Source organism: Neofelis nebulosa, chromosome 5, assembly GCF_028018385.1.
Source record: "Neofelis nebulosa isolate mNeoNeb1 chromosome 5, mNeoNeb1.pri, whole genome shotgun sequence".
In the NCBI taxonomy this organism is placed as follows: domain Eukaryota; kingdom Metazoa; phylum Chordata; class Mammalia; order Carnivora; family Felidae; genus Neofelis; species Neofelis nebulosa.
In genome coordinates this window covers 13,694,526-13,712,165 of record NC_080786.1, presented here as the reverse complement: position 1 = coordinate 13,712,165, position 17,640 = coordinate 13,694,526, and the positions used below count along the sequence as shown (strand labels likewise).

General features: G+C 39.2%; 1 protein-coding gene across 8 annotated transcripts in view; it reads left to right on the top strand.

Moving 5' to 3' along the window:
* Positions 1–17,640, top strand: part of RBMS3 (RNA binding motif single stranded interacting protein 3) — a 1,338,119-nt gene that overhangs the window by 524,568 nt on the left and 795,911 nt on the right. For all 8 annotated transcript variants that reach the window (XM_058729653.1, XM_058729650.1, XM_058729649.1 and 5 more), the window contains exon 4: positions 3,705–3,878. In XM_058729653.1, coding sequence (XP_058585636.1) covers positions 3,705–3,878 — 174 coding nt within the window. The remainder of the gene's footprint in view (positions 1–3,704; positions 3,879–17,640) is intronic.

Sequence of the window (17,640 nt, the reverse complement as noted above, 5' to 3'; positions counted from 1 at the left end):
TCATATGAGAGACAAATTAGGGTATTTGGTGAATTATACTGATGAAGTCATGACATTCATTTTCTGGGTACCACACAAATCAAAGAGCTAGATGAATATGGCAGAAAATCAGTAATGTCAGTGCCCTTTAGAAGCAAAAGTCCCTATGGGTTGGTGGCCAAGGGTTGAAATAGGTTTTTCAGAAAAGGTGGAGTCTGCTAGGGTCATGTGAACTGAGAGAAGGGGAGGCCATTCTAGGAAGGAGATAGGTGTGACAGACACACACATGTTGTTTGAAGTAGCAATCTATCCAGAGCTTGAGATTATATAGAAAGGAGCAAAAAATAAGCCTCACATCGTTGGCTAGGATCAAATTAGAAAGAATGTGCAATGAGACTAGGAATTTTGGATTTCGTCTTATAGGGCATGGAGAACCGCTGACCATTTTCCATGAGGGAGTAACACCATAAAATCAGGTTTCTAGGAAAACTAATCTAGTATCATTGTAGAGGGTTAAATGAAACTTAAGGTAAAAGGTTATTGTAGTTTTAGTGACTCTGATATAAACTGATAAAATCCTAGAACTCTTATTTGTAATAGGAATGGAAAGGACAACATCAGTTCAAGACCTACTGAAGAGATTCAATAGAATTGGGTGGCACTGATAATGGGCTGGAGGACAAATAAATGAGTCACAGTCCTTCTAAAGGGTGAAAGCAGTTGGTTTCAAAATAATGCCATAATATTCACAGAAATAAAGAACTTGTGGGGTGGTGAAATTTTAGAATAAAATAATAAGTTCATTTAATTTTATACACAGTAATTTAAACTTTGGTTCCATTTGTGGTGATTGATAGTTATACATACATATCCAGAAGATATTTTAAGATTTGGGACTAGGATTTGGGAGAGAGTTTATACTATTAAATTACATCAGAGAGTCGTCTTCTAAGAAGTAATACTTAAAGCTTTGACCATGAATAAGATCACAAAGGAGAAAAGTTAATAGAATGAATAGCACAGAACTGAAAATTACCCCCTGGCCAAAAGAAAAAAAAAAAAAAACCCACCAAAAACCAAAAAACCTAATTTAGGTAGAGCAAATAGAAAGATAAGGAATCAGGTGAGACAGGAAGGTACAGTCAGAAGGGTCAAGGAGTCAAAGGAAAAGATGATTGCAGTGATCAGGAGATTAACACTATTAGAGCCTTCCAAGGTCAAGGAAGATGAAGACTTCTTGAGCTGCCAAAAAGGCAGTATTCATGATCTTGACCTCATTAGACTCTCAACCAGGTTGGAGAGCTGAAATTTACATATAGAGGGAACAATACAAAACAACATAATCACATGCTAATGTGTGTGAGCCACACTGTGAGGGTTGTGTGAGAGCCAGAAGGCAAGGACAGTAAGCTAGAGGCATCTACAATGGAACCAAGTACAAGGTGTAACTTGAGTGTGAGTTTTGTAAAGGAGGGAGAACAAAGGATTTGCAGGAGGAAGACCACCATGGATAAAATCCTTGAACAGAGACAGATGTTATGTTGGACCATAATTAAACTAAGAGATGAGAGTATTTATAAACTTATGTATACACAATTTCCAAGAATTTTAAGGTCCCTGAGCTGATCTTAATGTGAAAACAGGTAACGGAACTGACCATATTTAGCCTTGAAGGAGTTACCCATACAATCAACTAAGCTAGTCAGAGTGATTAATGTTAATGACCATAGATGCAGAGCAGAAACCAAGACACCTTTGGGTCCAAAGGTAGTTTTGTAGGTGAGTTCATGTAGTCTTTGAAGGGTAGTATATATCATATAAATAACATATTTTCTTTTTTTTTTAATTTTTAAAAGTTTATTTATTATTGAGAGACAGAGCATGAGCGGGGGAGGGGCAGAGAGAGAGGGAGACACAGAATCCAAAGCAGGCTCCAGGCTCTGAGCTGTCAGCACAGAGCCCGATGCGGGGCCCAAACTCATGAGCTGTGAGATCGTGACCTGAGCCGAAGTCGGACGCTTAACCAACTCAGCCACCCAGGTGCCCCTAAATAACATGTTTTCTAATGCAAATACAGAGTGTTCATACTTAAGACCACATAAGAAAATCCTAATTTTATAGCAGTCCGTTATTGCTTCCCCAATAGGTTTTTACCCCAAGGAGGTATACAGCAGTGTATAAACATTGCATTGCTGTACCTCCTGTACATCTCATTGAACTATTGAACACCTGGATTGTATACATGGTCAGGCTGAGAAAGAGAGTGGAGACAGATAGTCAAATAAACTTGTCTACCTCAACAAGGGTACATTCTCCAGGTTTGGGTTTAAATATTTTAAATTGTTTACCAGTAAATCATTGGTTTCAGTTTTCTTTTCACTTTCCAAATATCTTGAGGCTCTTGTGAAACAGCCCTGCCTAGTGCCTTCCAGTTGCCAAGGTCTTTCCTTTCTTTCAGTTACTCCAAGATGCCCAAACTTGTCTTCAGAAAAGTCATTCCTCTAAGTCTCTAGTGGTATCGAAATCCAGCCTAATGGGAAAACACAATTGCGGATAGAAGTTTCTTCCCACTAGGTTTCCTGAATATAATGGCAATGAGATTAGCACATTTTCCCAGTGATTGAGTTGGCATGTGCCCATGGATTTATAAATAGAATTTAGTGCACAAGTTACTTTGCTACTGGGGTAAGTAGCTATGGCAATTTGATGATAGAAAGCGTTCTGTGAAAAGAAACTACTGTATCCCTTATATGCTCTGGTAGTTTGAGGACAAAGAAAGAAGATACAAGTGTGTTTTGTGTTCAGTTCATTGTACCCTATATATAATTATGAGAAACCACATATATTTAACATTTGGCATTTTGATGGAAAGTTTCCTATTTCTGTGTTTTTAATTACATTGATATGGCTGGTTGGGGGCAAATGACAATTTCAAGTCCTTCATTTTGCTGCCTTTAGGTATTGCAGTGGTGACATGTTGGAATATTGTGCATAGTTGTGCTGATGCCTCCCACAGGAAAGTGATAGATTCGTGGCATTTGAAGACCATTTAGAGTTAGGGACCAATATGTCTCCATCCAGTCCTCGTCAACCAAGATTTTTGTTTACTGCATTTGGGTAAGGTGAGCAGTGAATTTCTATGGTGAATGCTGTGATAAAAGGACATTTATGTAATTGACAGTGTCCTTGGTGCCATTGCCGCTAAAACACATCTCGTTGCTGACCGATGGAGCTACATGTCGCCACGAGGGGAAAAAATCCTGTTTTCGCTAATCCAGTTAAAATTCGTGATCCAGTTAAAATTAACAGTGAGAAAATACTTGTATCCTAGTCAGAACAATATGTAATGCCTCCTCTTAAGAATTCAGCCATTTCCTGAGGCACCTGGGTGGCTCAGTTGGTTAAGCACCTGACTTCAGCACAGGTGGTGGTCTGTGAGCTCGAGCCCTGTGTCAGGCTCTGTGCTGACAGCTCGGGGCCTGGAGCCTGCTTTGGATTCCATGTCTTCCTCTCTCTCTGTTTTTCCCCCACTTGCGCGCGCTCTCTCTCACTCTCGCTCTCTCTCAAAAGTAAAGATTAACAGATAAATAAATAAAATAACTCAGCCATTTCCTTAACCAGCGGAGACCTGTGCTGCGGTCATACCAGAGTGCATGCCGCTATATATAGTAGACTTGGGTTCTATGCAGAGCTGTCTTTACATTGCCTTTCTTTCTTCTTGATAGTCTAGCTCCACGGTGAGAGCCTATCAAACTAGTAAGTCACGCGTGACCATGAGCCCTGGCTTCAGCTCTCAGTGGAACAGCAGCCAACCAGCCTGGAATACATACTCCTTTCCAAGAGCAAGCTTGCACTATCAGTCCCATGCCAGCTACACCTATTGTACTGGACACCCTGCTGTAAGTACCCCGTTTTTCTGTATTTAGCAAATTGGATGCTTTATGCAGGTACATTTGGAACCCAGACTTGGTATCTGGCTATTAATTGGGCAATTTCTCCAATGCTGTGACCCTTGTAAGGCAAGAATATGCTGCTGTTGAGTAAGAGATGAACAACAGAGAACATCTTAAGTTCAAATGACATGTGTTTGAATGATGCTGGCTGAACTTTGTTGTTGCATTTAAAGGTATTTCTAGGTGAAATAGGTTGGCAGACCTTCTGGAGTGTGTTGGTGTGGAGGCTGAATATATGTATGACACTGGATTTGTTTTCTGGCTTCCTTCTGGCTGTTGCCTATGACTTTAGTTGGCTGATTTTGCACTGGGAGAGGATGTCCTTCAAAATGGCCCGGAGGAGTCACTGGCGTCTGTATGTCCCCACTTCTGTCAATGGCCTTGTTGATATGGTTTAAATAGGTATGAATATAGAGATATAAATCCATCAGTAGAGTAATTCCCAGTTACTGCTACACAGAATCTGAGCTTGTTGGCATAGATGACTCAAAGGGCAGGATGGATAAGCCTTTAGTGGGGAGGAGTAAACTCATGGGATTTGAGACCCTTTTAGAATTAGGTACCTGTTTCTGCCATTGTGTTTTCCTGCAGCTCAATCCAGTCCTCATAAACTAAGATTTTTGTTATCACAAATTATAGTTGTGTACCTGGAAGAGATTATGAGGCATGTGATAAGTAAACCTCTGTTTACTGCTAAAAATTCCAACATAAGACTTGAGTAGTGAGAGACCTTCAGAAGGGAGTCACATATGCTTCTCATAGTAGCCCCTTTCCTTGTCAGTAACTAGAGATGCGGTTTCTCCAGCCATCCCAAAGGGCCGCCGTAGACGCCTGCTCTTGGGCTATCCTTTTGGCATTTCAAGGGTATGGAATTATAGAGTGTCCTGAGCTTCAAAATGAGAGAATGTATCTTAAATATCGTGTCATAAAGTCACTTTAAAGAAGATTCAAAGAATCTACTCAAAATGTAAATTGGTATAACTTTGTTAAAAGGTGATTTGGAAATAACGATCAAAATTTAAATTGCATATACCTTTGACTCAGTAATTAAACTTTTGGCACTTGATTGGACATGTACAAGGATGTATGTGCAAGGACAATGTAGCAACATTTTTGAAATTACATGGAAAAGGGACCTAAATAACCCTCATTAACTTTCAACAAAAATGTATTTAACATTATCAGGCATTTATTATATTTTGGCATCCTCCTAGGTGAAGGAGGCCCAGGAGTGAACAAAACCAAGTCTTGCTGTCCAGGAGCTTCCATCCTAGGAAACTGAGAAGCTAGCAATTACCTAAGTAAACATATGAATAAATAAAAATAAGCAAACAAATGAGAAAAAAAATGTACAGTGCTGTTAGATGCTACACAAAGGCTCAGAATTGGTTGAAATGATAAAAGAATGACTGAATGCTTACATGAGCTGTATAGTCAGCTATGTCCTGAGTTGGGAGGACAGGTTTTATCGGCGATCTGAATAAAAAAGAGACAGAGCTATGCAGAGTTCAGGAGGAAGAGCATTCCAGGCTGAGGGGGCAGTATGAAGGTCCTGAGACAGGAATAAGCCTGAATGTTCATTGTATACACAGAGGGAACACCGGTATTTCTGGAGCTTAGTTGAAATAGGACGAGATAAAGTTAGAAAGAAAGACAGGGGTGAGAGCTGGTAGTACTTTGTTCTCCAGAGTAACGAGTTTGTATTTTATTTAAGTACACTGGGCCATTGGAGTATGTGAAGCAAGGAAATTATATGACATAATTTAATTGTTTTAGGACTCCCTCAGGCCTCTGGGTGAAGAAATCCTGATAGAGGAACAAGAAGGAAATCCAGGAGTCAAATTACGAGAGTATTTTACACACATACACGCACACACACACATGCACATGCACATTGTGCATATACGTATGTGGTTACTTCTGTAGAATACAATTGAAGTTCTGCGGTAAGAGGAAGATTAGCTTTTTCATGTATATCCTTTAGTCTATTTTATGTTCAAAATATATGCAACATGGTTTTTATTATGAAAGCACAATAAAAATAGTTATGAAATATGTTTTTCATAATAAAAAACAAGTTGCATATATCTGGCAATAAAATTTCCTTTGGTAACCAGTTCCACGTCTAAAACGTCTCATTATCTTTTCAGTCATTATTTGTCAAGCCAGATTATGACAAACATATTTTAATGAAATATTTCAAGTCATGTTCATATTGGCCTCAAGGTCATGTAAAGGTAGCTGATATTTATTGAGCACTTAATATTTTCTAAGCTCCATACTAAGCACCTTTATAGGTATTATATAGGTATATATATTCAAAATGGCCCTAGGTGGTAGGTACTATTATTGTTATTTCAAAGATTAATGAAGTGAAGCTCAGAAAATCGAGAACCTTGCCCAGAGTTGTACACCTAGTAGTGGGACCTGAGAGTCAAACGTTGGCCGTTTAGCCTCCAACAAGTAGTCTTATCCACTACATTAAATACAATATATTTATACTCCTTGCCATTGAGTCCCTTTGTCTTTATTCACATGCTGAGGACAGTGATTTTACCCCTGATAGAACTCTTTGTAAGTATTTAATTTTAAATGTACATGTTGCTCCTCAGAGAAGTAGTTGTATGTATAAAACTTGATTTCAGTGCTGGGGGTAGGAATAATGAATAGTGCTGTCCTATCTTGGAAACCATTAGGATAATTACAGGATGTCTAGGTATTTTTTGTGCTTTAAAATCCAGAAGCTGATACTTTCTTTTGTCATCCTGCTGAGAGTAAAGTGTGGAAAGTAGAAGGAAAAGACTAGAAAATTCTTTAAAAAAAAATAGTCATGGGTGTTGTACTTCTTAATTTTAAGGCCTACTTGACATTCTTCCATTATTCCAACATTTAAACTTTTCCTTCAAATTTTCCTCCCATGCCTGATCAGATAGCATTGAACTCTTGACTCCAGGACCAGGGCCCATTTAGCTCTCCTACCATCTTGGAAAAGGAATCGTATCCTTTGAAAATGAACCAGAAGTTGTGTACAGGTTCACCAAAAGCTGGGTTATACTGACAACATCCAGAGATGTTGGCCACCTTGTAATTTTCACTAAGGTCCCTATTGCAAGCCAAATAACCAGAGAAATATTTTGGGATCCAAAATGTGAGAGTAGATTCCATAGTTGACATGCAGCCATAAGATCCACAGAGGTTTTGTGGTTAAAACCACAAAAGCATTTCTTGTCTGAATAGATTGCCAGTGATTTTCTTGAGTCATAAAATTTAGTAGCCTTTAATGAAGCTATAAATGCTCAGCCTGCCTCGTGAGATTCTGGCCCTTTCTTCTGAGTTACTAGTTTGAGGATTTCTGGACTCCTAACCCATTTCCTGGGGCTAAAGGAAGTCAGCCAGTGTGTTGTTTTTGTAGTCAATAGATATGACTCAAGGAGCTCCCTTTCTCTCTCCCTTTCTCTTCCCTGCTACTGAGGAATGCTGATACCTTCCTGGTTAGTTAACTTGAAATTGGCAACCTATAGAATTTTAGAAAACATTCGGCCTCTCCCTGACCAAGTAAGGATTTTCTCAGAGCCCTGTGATACATCACTGTATTAGTTTCCTATGGCTGCTGAAACGAATCACCACAATCTTGGGGGGCTTAATACTCATTTACTCTTCTGCAGTCTGGAGTTTGGAACTGGGTGAAATCAAGATGTTGAAGGAGCTTCTAGTTGAGAATTTGTTTCTTGCCTTTTCCAGCTTCTAGAGATACCTCCCTTGCACACTTTGGCTCATGGGCCCTTCTTTCATCTTGAAGGTCACCAGCAAAACATCTTCAAATCTAATTCTGCTTTTTCTTCACACTGTCCTCTCTACCTGTAACCACCTCTCTCTCTGCCTCTCTTACAAGGACACTGTGGTTCCATTTAAGGACCTGCCCACATAGTCCAGGAGCATCTCCATACCTAAAGATCCCTAACTTGATGACATTTGCTGAGTTCCTTTTGCCATATAAAGTAACACTCACAGGGTCCTGGGATTAGGTTGTGGACATCTGGGTGGACTGTTGTTCAGCCTACCACAGTCATAATACAGTGTCAAATGGCTAATTTCTTAACCATTAGGTAATTATTTAGAGTTTCCAGAAATGGATGAACCTTCTCACTAAGGGAAATCATGTCAGAAGGTTTTTTTTTGTGGTTTTTTTTTTTTTTTTTTTGTGACAAAGGACAGAAATGTACCCTATAGCAATTCAGAATTATTCACATTCACTAACATGTTTGATTTTTCTGAAATCCACTGTTTTTCCCCTTCCAAAATGAGGTGATAAGTATCCCCTTGAGAACCCCTCCAATACATATGTTAAAAGAAAATGTGAATCCAAGGTTATTAAACCTCTACTCGTGTTTAACCCACTGCTCTAGTAAATGAAGAAACCATGTCCAGGCATCTAGGATGGTCTCTTCACCATGGGATATAAAATGGTAAAATGCAATGTTCAAAATATTCCAGCAGTGCAGCAGTATAACTGATAATATAAGTCAAATATTATATGTATCATACTCTTTATTGTCCAAGGAAACGAATGGTATATCATGTGAATTTCTTACCTAGTCATATTATTTGTAATATATTTCATTCATGGGGCGCCTGGGTGGCGCAGTCGGTTAAGCGTCCGACTTCAGCCAGGTCACGATCTCGCGGTCTGTGAGTTCGAGCCCCGCGTCGGGCTCTGGGCTGATGGCTCGGAGCCTGGAGCATGTTTCCGATTCTGTGTCTCCCTCTCTCTCTGCCCCTCCCCCGTTCATGCTCTGTCTCTCTCTGTCCCAAAAATAAAAATAAAAAACGTTGAAAAAAAAATTAAAAAAAAAATATATTTCATTCATAAAATCATTCTAATAATTTCCCAGTAGTATACTTACTGATGTGCTGCTTTTGATCTTTCATTTAATACTTTTGTCAGCAGCTAAATGATAATTCTGTTTGCTTCCTTGACTTGATGTAGGGAATCACATCACATTTCCCACAACATGTGAAACCTTAGCCATGAAGTAATCATGTGAATCACAAAAGAAGGGGACTCATTGGGCTGCCTCGTGTACTAGTTGTCTACTCCCCCTGCATTTGCTCCCCACTTGGGCCTTTTTCTTCTCACCTGAAATGATATTATCATGTGGGTAATTCCACAGAGATGGAGAGAGGGACGGAGGAAGTGGGAAAAGAGGAAAAGTAGATGGCAGTGATCTGATCTCCACTACTGAGGTCAGGAGCCTGCGTATTGGTTTCTTTTTCTCTGATGAGGAGACACAACATGCCGCTACACCCTCCTTGAGGCGAAGCAGGAGACCACTTGGGCCAACCACCAGCCAGTGACCAGGTAGAGCCCGGTTCATACTGGAGACAAAGCAGAAAGGGCTAAAGAAAAGCAGAGCGGAAGAACCTAAAAAAGTAGTAGGAGTATGCTCAGAGGTTGATGCTGCCTGGAGGTAGTGGAAGCTTCTAGATCCTGTCTCTCTTTCACGAAAAGAGTGGTCAGGTAGAGGAAGAAGGGTGTGCAGCCTGGTGCAAGACAGAGGGTGGAGACACAGCACCGTCCTGCTAGAGGACTCTTTTTTAGTCATTGAATAGGTTTCCAGGAGATTCCCTTCCTGGAAACTTGTTTATGAAGCACAGGGCCAACTCTCTTTCTTCATAAGGTAAATTGTTAAATAAAACACAGGTCTCACAAACCTGTCAGAGGGGACATTATCCCACAGTGAAGGCGTTTGCTGTCTATATCCATGACAACTGTGTGTCCATGGCTGTCAGTAACCCTACTATCAGCTTCTGGACCCAGACCCTACTTCTCCCCATGGGGAATGACAAACGTTTCTTTTGGAAGCTTAAAGAAGACATTGGGAGAAGTTGCAAGTTTCATTTCTGCTATATAAGGATATTTATGCCTCCGTGCTGCCCACCAACTTTGGAAATAAATAGCAAGTCCTCTGTAAGAGATTCCCGAGCTCCGTGTCCAGTACCCATGCCACCAGGTTGTCTTGGAATCACAGTTTGCTTGTGTGTGGTTTTTGAAATGAAACACAAATGCTCAGATTTGGATTATTGATTATTTTTGTTGGTTATTCCAATTACTGTTCCTCTGTTGAATAATGTGTATGGCAGGGTTTCAATACTTTAGCGACTGGTATGGCTGGATGCTAGCTTAATAATAGATCTATACAAACTTTTGGGGCTATGGAAAACTTTTCAAAGAGTACAGAAAATGGATAATTATCAGTGAGATAATGACCAGATATTCAGCTTCCAGGAATACTCTTTTGTAAACTGATTTGCCTGATAGCTTCCTAGTGTTCTCATAGCTAGGGTCATCATATATCCCCATTTTCCTGGTTTATGCTTATTTTTTAGAGTAGTTAATAGTGTCCCTTTTCATTGTCAAAAATGGTCAGGATTGGAAAATAGATTATATGGTCTCCGTACCATAGCGCTTTACAAAAGAAAGTATATTTCTTGCACATAAATCTTATTTTGGTCTGTTGCTTCGAGGTATAAAAACTTCCCAGGGGGGGGCACCAACAAAGGAGACACCTCATGTAATGATTAATCAGGCACCATAAACCATGGGGCGTCCAGTCTTTCCAAGCTGTACATATATCTCTGTGCTGAGAGAAAAGAATAGTGTATCATTGTCTGGAACTTACATCCTTTGTGATTATTTAAACTCATAATAAAACTTTTAGATAACTTAGAGATGGGAAAGAGGGTATGTAATTTTTCAAAATTGTTATAGGAATATGTGAAGAGTTTGAAGTTTACTACTCGATAGTATTTTTTTCCTAAACTTTTTTTTTGGGGGGGGGGGGTCTGCTTATAGTGAAAGAAGCTTCCCACAGCTCAGAACTCTGGTTGCCCCAATTCTTGCTCAGATTCTCCAAAGGCCAGAAGATTATGTATCTCTGCACATCTGTATCTCTTTCACATTATGTCAGTTCTAAGGCTATCACCCATCTCTACCCCACCATGTACACACACACCATTTCCTATAAGACTACATATACAAAGCAGATAATAACATTACCGTTATTGAAGTTGGGTTAAGGAATATTATTGCTTGGGATTCTTTTGCTGCAGAAACCATAATATCCAACGAGCAATAGCTTCAAAAAGGTAGGTGAATGTTAACTGTCTTGATAAAAAGTCTAAGTGTAGAGGTGCACATTTCTATTTGCCAATATGGCTGCAGTAATTTCTGCAGTGTGATGTTGCCGTTCTCCCACCCTCTTCTTTCAGTCAGCCTAATTTTGTGACTCACTTCAATCCCATGTAAATGTGGTGGAAGGGGTGCTGCAGCACCTTGCAGATCAAGGTCAGAAAAGCTCATGTAGCTTCTGTCTGGCTCTTTTGAAGAGCTTAGTTTCTGAATGCTGTCAGGACACTACCTTTCTGAACCCGGCTACCATGTGGTGAGGAGACCCAACCACAATGGAGAGGCTTTGTGGAGGTACTCTGGTCAATAGTTTCGGCTGAGCCCAGCTTTTGAGTCTTCTCAGCCCCCCTGCCTGAATTGTCAGTGAAGAAGCTTCTGGATGACTCTACTCTCTAGCTGCTTGAGGTACTTCGAGGTATTTGTGCCTTCCCATCTAAACCATGGGAAACAAACTGTGTTCTGTCCAAATTCCTGACCCTCAGAACCATAAGCATTGGAAATGGTTGTGGTATTAAGTCACTAAACCTGGGATAGTTTCTTACTAAGCAGTGGTAACTGGAACAGTAGGTATTTCCAAGTTTGATGCTGCTATAGATCAGCATTGTCAGGGAGATAGGCTCTGTCTTTTCTCTTTAAAGTAGGAACATGATAAGGTACTTCCTGAGGTCATTGTGAAAAGTTAATGAGATAATGCATATAAACCTGTTTAGCACAAGTTTATCCTTTATAAATCAGTTAATAGATAGAAGCTATATTAAAATAGGAAAAAATGGGGCACCCAGATGGTTCAGTCTTTTGAGCACCTGACTTCGACTCAGGCCATGATCTCACAGTTTGTGAGTTCGAGCCCCGCGTTGGGCTCTATACTGACAGCTCAGAGCCTGGAGCCTGCTTCAAATTCTGTGTCCCCCCCCCCCCCCCCCACACACACACACTCTCAGTCTCTTTCTCTCTCAAAAAGAAATAAACATTAAAAAAATATTTTTAAATAGGAAAAAAATCAATTTTTCTTTGTATCATTAGAAAAGGCTTACAGACAGACTCCCAATTTGCACTATTTGGAATGGATTTTTATTTTAGACCCTGGGACTCAAGATTCAAATTATTGAAAGCCCCTCAGGTACATGAAGACTTATTTATGTCTCCCTGGAAATTTCAACTTTGCTCTGGACTTCACTGTTAAGCATCTATGCTTTAGTGGACCAAGACCGATAAGACATTACAAGTTTGCCCAGAGTTGGTCATTTGTAGTGAAGCCTAAGATCACAGTGTTTGTTTCATGTGGTTTTTCTCCCCAAAGGCAATGTTTCCATATAAAATGGAGTATACTGTTCTGCTTCTCTCTCCTCACCTTTATTTTTCGCACATGGTTGGAAGAGCTAGAGTTTCCTCTGGCACATTTCATGTGGTTCCTAGCCATGATGGTCTCCTTTCCTGTTTTCTGATAGTCCCTTGCCTCATCTCAATAATGCATGACTTGACATTACTTAATTCTAAGTATCCAGAACAGGTGTTTTGGGAAATAGATTCCACCATCCATCCCGGCTTAGTCCATACCTCTTGCATAGAAATTTGGGTTTTGTAACATATGCTTGGAGCTGCAGTCAGGATCTCCCTCTGCTCAGTCCTAACCCTGACCGCTCTTGTAAGCTTGACTTGTAAAAATCCTCTGACTTGATAATTTTTATTTATTTATTTTTTTTTAAATTTTTTTTTCAACGTTTTTTATTTATTTTTGGGACAGAGAGAGACAGAGCATGAACGGGGGAGGGGCAGAGAGAGAGGGAGACACAGAATCGGAAACAGGCTCCAGGCTCCGAGCCATCAGCCCAGAGCCTGACGCGGGGCTCGAACTCACGGACCGCGAGATCGTGACCTGGCTGAAGTCGGACGCTTAACCGACTGCGCCACCCAGGCGCCCCCAGACTTGATAATTTTTAAAAATTAACATGAAAATTGATTAAATGCACCATAACATTTAATTTTAAGATCATTGATAAAATATTACCTTATAGAAATAAATTATTTTCAAAGACTTTAGTAGGCAGCACGAGATCTTGCCACATTTACAATTTGGTTATAACCACTGGGGTGAAATTAACCTTTCTTTAAACAAGGAATCTGATATATGAGAAGTAAGTGTTTAGAGGGGATGAGCGTGGAAGGAAGTGGCATCATTGGTGCAAAAGACACACAAGAAGAAAAGGTTTTGGCTTATTTTCTGTGCTGTTCCAAGTGCTAAGGCTGAACAAAAATTACCAGATTTGTCTTTTATTTGTTATCTATGTCAGTGAAGACTCCTAAACATAAACTTATTGAGTCTTTGGCGGGGGAGGGGGGAGGGAAAAATATGCTTCCGTTGTAATGAATCCCTTTTGAAAAGAAAAAAAAAAAGTTTTAAGCTGAAAACCAAAAATGCTTCTGATGAGGTCCCCTCCCCATTTTACGGAAGGCAAATTTTATCAATCACTTTTTGAAGGGACTTTCAATGCTGCCTCCTAATGCCAAGCTTTGCAGTGACTGCAGGCAGTGACCTTGGATGACATCAGGGTACCTGCTTGGCTCACCCTGGCGGCTCCATAATCATTGATGCGCAAAGACCCATTAAGGCTGGGGCTTTTCCTTGCAATTACAGAATTAGTGTGCCTTCTTTTGGGATAAACATTCAAACTTCTTTAAAAATTTTTTTTAATGTTTTATTTTATTTTTGAGAGAGAGAGAGAGAGAGAGAGAGAGAGAGAAAGTGCGAGTGGGGGAGGGGCAGAGAGCGAGGGAGAAACAATTCCAAGCAGGCTCCAGGCTCTGAGCTGTCAGCACAGAGCCCATTACGGGGCTTGAACCCAGAAGACGTAAGATCATGACCTGAGTGGAAGTAGGACGCTCAATCGACTGAGCCACCAGCATCCCTAAGCATCCAAACTTTTTGAATACACATTAAAGTGAAAATTCCAGTTTCCTTCTTTCCTAGGCTCAGAGAGTAGCCGTTTATCCTTCCAGATACTTTTTGGTGGTGGATGCTTACTGTCTTCCAGTAGCTCTTCAGCTTAGATGTGTATGTAAATACAAACGATAGGGAAATAATAACAAAAAAAAATTCTAACAAAATATGCATCTTTGGACACAACATGTAGCTTTAGAAACAGGACTTTACAGATAGTTTTGCAGCTCCCACATGTCCTTTAATATGAGTCTCCTTCTCAACTCCCTGAGGGAACCATAATCCAGGATTTCATGTTTAGCATTTCCTTGCCTTTCTTCATAGCTTTGCCATATATAGGTACTTAAACATCATCAAAATGAAAAACACACTATATGTATTTTGGAAATTTGTATTTTGGTTTTGTTCAACATTGTGTTTTTGAGATGCATCCCTTATAGTGTGATTAGCTGTAGTTCATTAAGTTTTACTGTTGTATTGTGAAATTTGAGTGTACCACGGTTGATTTATCCATTTTAGGGTTGATGACTTTGGGGCTGTTTCTTGTTTTTGCTACAATGAGCAAAGCTGCTGAGTTCCTGATGCCCCGGGACACATGTTGCTTATGGCCAGGAGTGGAATGACTGGGTGGTATGGTGTGGTGTATTCAAGTTGTCTAGGCAATGCTGGGTTGTGGTTGTAGCGCAACTTATGGTTGACCAGAAGTGTCTCTTATTTCCACTTCTGCAGAATGCCTGTCCTACCTTCTCTTCATTTCTCTTGTAAGATATTTGTCTTTTCCCTTATTATTTATAGAGTTGCTTTATATAGCCAGTTAAAGATTTTTGCAGCTCTGTCTTGTTTCTTACATTTCATATTTTCTTGATTTCTTTTGATGAAAAATACTCCTTTAAAAAGGTTTTTAGGGGTATCTGTGTGGCTCAGTCAGTTAAGCATCTGTCTTCAGCTCAGGTCATGGTCTCGTGACGGTTCATGGGTTCGAGCCCTGCGCCAGGCTCTGTGCTTGGAGCCTGCTTCAGATTCTGTGTCTCCCCCTCCGCCCCTCCCCCACTCACACGCTGTCTCTTGCAAAAGTCAATAAACATTAAGTTTTTAAATTTTTTTTTTAAATTCAAGTATAATTAATATACAGAGTTATATTAGTTTTAGGTGTGCAATATAGCGATTCAATAATTCTATACATTACTCAGTGCTCATCATGGAGAAGTGTATTCTTTAGTCCCTCTCCTCTATTTCACCTATCCCTCTGCCCCCTCCCATAACCATGTTTGTTCTCTGTAGTTAAGAGGCTGTCTCTTTTTTTCCTTTGTTCATTTGCTTTATTTCTTAAATTCCACTTATGGCTGAAATCATATGGTATTAGTCTTTCTCTGACTCATTTCACTTAGCATAATCCCTGTAGATCCATTCATGTTGCTGCAAATGGCAACATTTCATTCTCTTTTATAGCTGAGTAAGATTCTTTTTGTGTGTGTGTGTGTGTGTGTGTGTGTGTGTGTGTAAGATTCTGTTTGTGTGTGTGTGTGTGTGTGTGTGTGTGTGTATTACACACCACAACTTTATCCATTAATTTATTGATGGATACTTTGGTTGTTTCCATAATTTGGCTATTGTAAACAATGTTGCAATAAACATGGCAGTGCATATGTCTTTTCAAATTAGTGTTTTCATATTTGTTTGGTAAATACCCAGTAGTGGAAATATTGGATCATATGGTAATTCCATTTTTAATTTTTTGAGGAAGCTGCCTACTGTTTTCCAGAGTGGCTGCACCAGTTTGCATTCCCACCAGCAGTGCACTAGGGTTCCTTTCTCCGTAGGTTCTCACCAACACTTGTTACTTCCTGTGTTTTTGATTTCAGCCATTCTGATAGGTACAAGGTAATATCTCATTGTGGTTTTGATTTGCATTTCCCTAATGACTAGTGATGTTGAGTGTCTTTTCATTGTCTGTTGTGTCCATCTGTATGTCTTCTTTGGAGAAATGTTGGATGAACAGTATCTTAATAGGAACATACCAAAAGTAATCAGTCTTTTTTTTTTTTAATGGATAGTGCTTTTTGTGTGTTGATAAATTTCTTCTTTTACCACAAGGCTGTGGCTTCCCCAGAAGGATTATGGCTGTGTCTCTTCTTTTCTGTCCCTTTCTTGTACGACTAAAACAAAGAGGACTTTTTTTTTCGTTTTTTTTTTCTTTTTATAAGAAACTTACCCTCAATAATTCTTTTAAGATTTTTTGCAATGGAAATTTGAGGATGATTAAGAGGGGTTATACATTCGATGCGGGATATTGCCATGTATCCCATCTATCTTCCTGTTCCTCTCTTCTTTGTCTGCATGACCTATGGAGCCACCAAGAAGTTCTCTGGGAAAGAATAATGCCTAATTTATTCAGGTCCCTTTGGGAGTTCAGATTCTACCCCAGCCAAGTGTATCAAGGAATTTCTTTGGAACGAATACAATGTTACCCCTGAAAGAATCTGGTTGAGGCCAAAGAATTTGGTTGAGGCCAAGTGGAAGTCCATTATGCTCACTCTTGTGGAACTTCCTTTTATTCACTTTGCAATGTATCATGAGCATCCCATCCTCACTAGAAATACAGAAATCTAGCTTCCTTTTATGTACTGCATAAAATATAATAATATGGCTTTATAATGAAGAATGTAAATCTTCCCTTATTGAGGACTATTTAGATAATCTCCAATTATTCTTTATTATAATGATAGAATACATATGTGTACAATGTGTATATATATGTGTGTGTGTGTATTTCTGTGTACATATGTATATATATCCTTATATGTTGGTGAGATTGTGTTTTTAGTACTGTTTCAGGAAAACACAATTGTTTGACTAGTGATATCTTATCTAAAAAGATAACAATAGTTGCAAGGTTGCCCTCTTGCCAATGTTGATAAAGGTATGTTCTACCACAGTCCAGTCTATATTGGATACTATCAGCCATTTAGATTTTTGTTAACCTGGGTGCAAATGGTATCTCTTGCTTTAATTTGTATTTCTCTCATCACTGCTGAAGCCAACAATTTCCTCAAGTGTTTATGAACAATTTATAATTTTTTTTAAGAATTAACACCTTCCTTGAATAAAAGTAGAATGAAAATATAAAGCAGTGTAACTGAAGAAGTGTTTGCCATTTCACTGCATTGCATTTCATCATAAAAGCGATAAACTTACGTTCATATCAGCTGAAGATGGATATTTTTGTGTCGATTTGTACTTAACCTGAAATAATCACAAACATAACCATGCTAAAAATGAATGGATTTGTCTGGGTTTGTTGCCTGAAATCTTTTAGATTTGGAGTTTTAAAGTAAGAAGAGATTTTCAAAACATTTTCCCCAGTGTTATATTTTCTGATCCATTACATGTTAGACAGTCTTAATTCAACAGATGTAAACTAGACAAAATAAAACACAACAAAATGCTTATTAGTTTATGATGGCAAAAATTCTTTTAACAGCTGTTATATATTTAGGATTCTAATCCCAATTCCAGAGAACAGGCATTTAGTAAAAATACGCTTAAATGTTAGTGACAGATTGTTAAAAAAAAATCATAAGTGG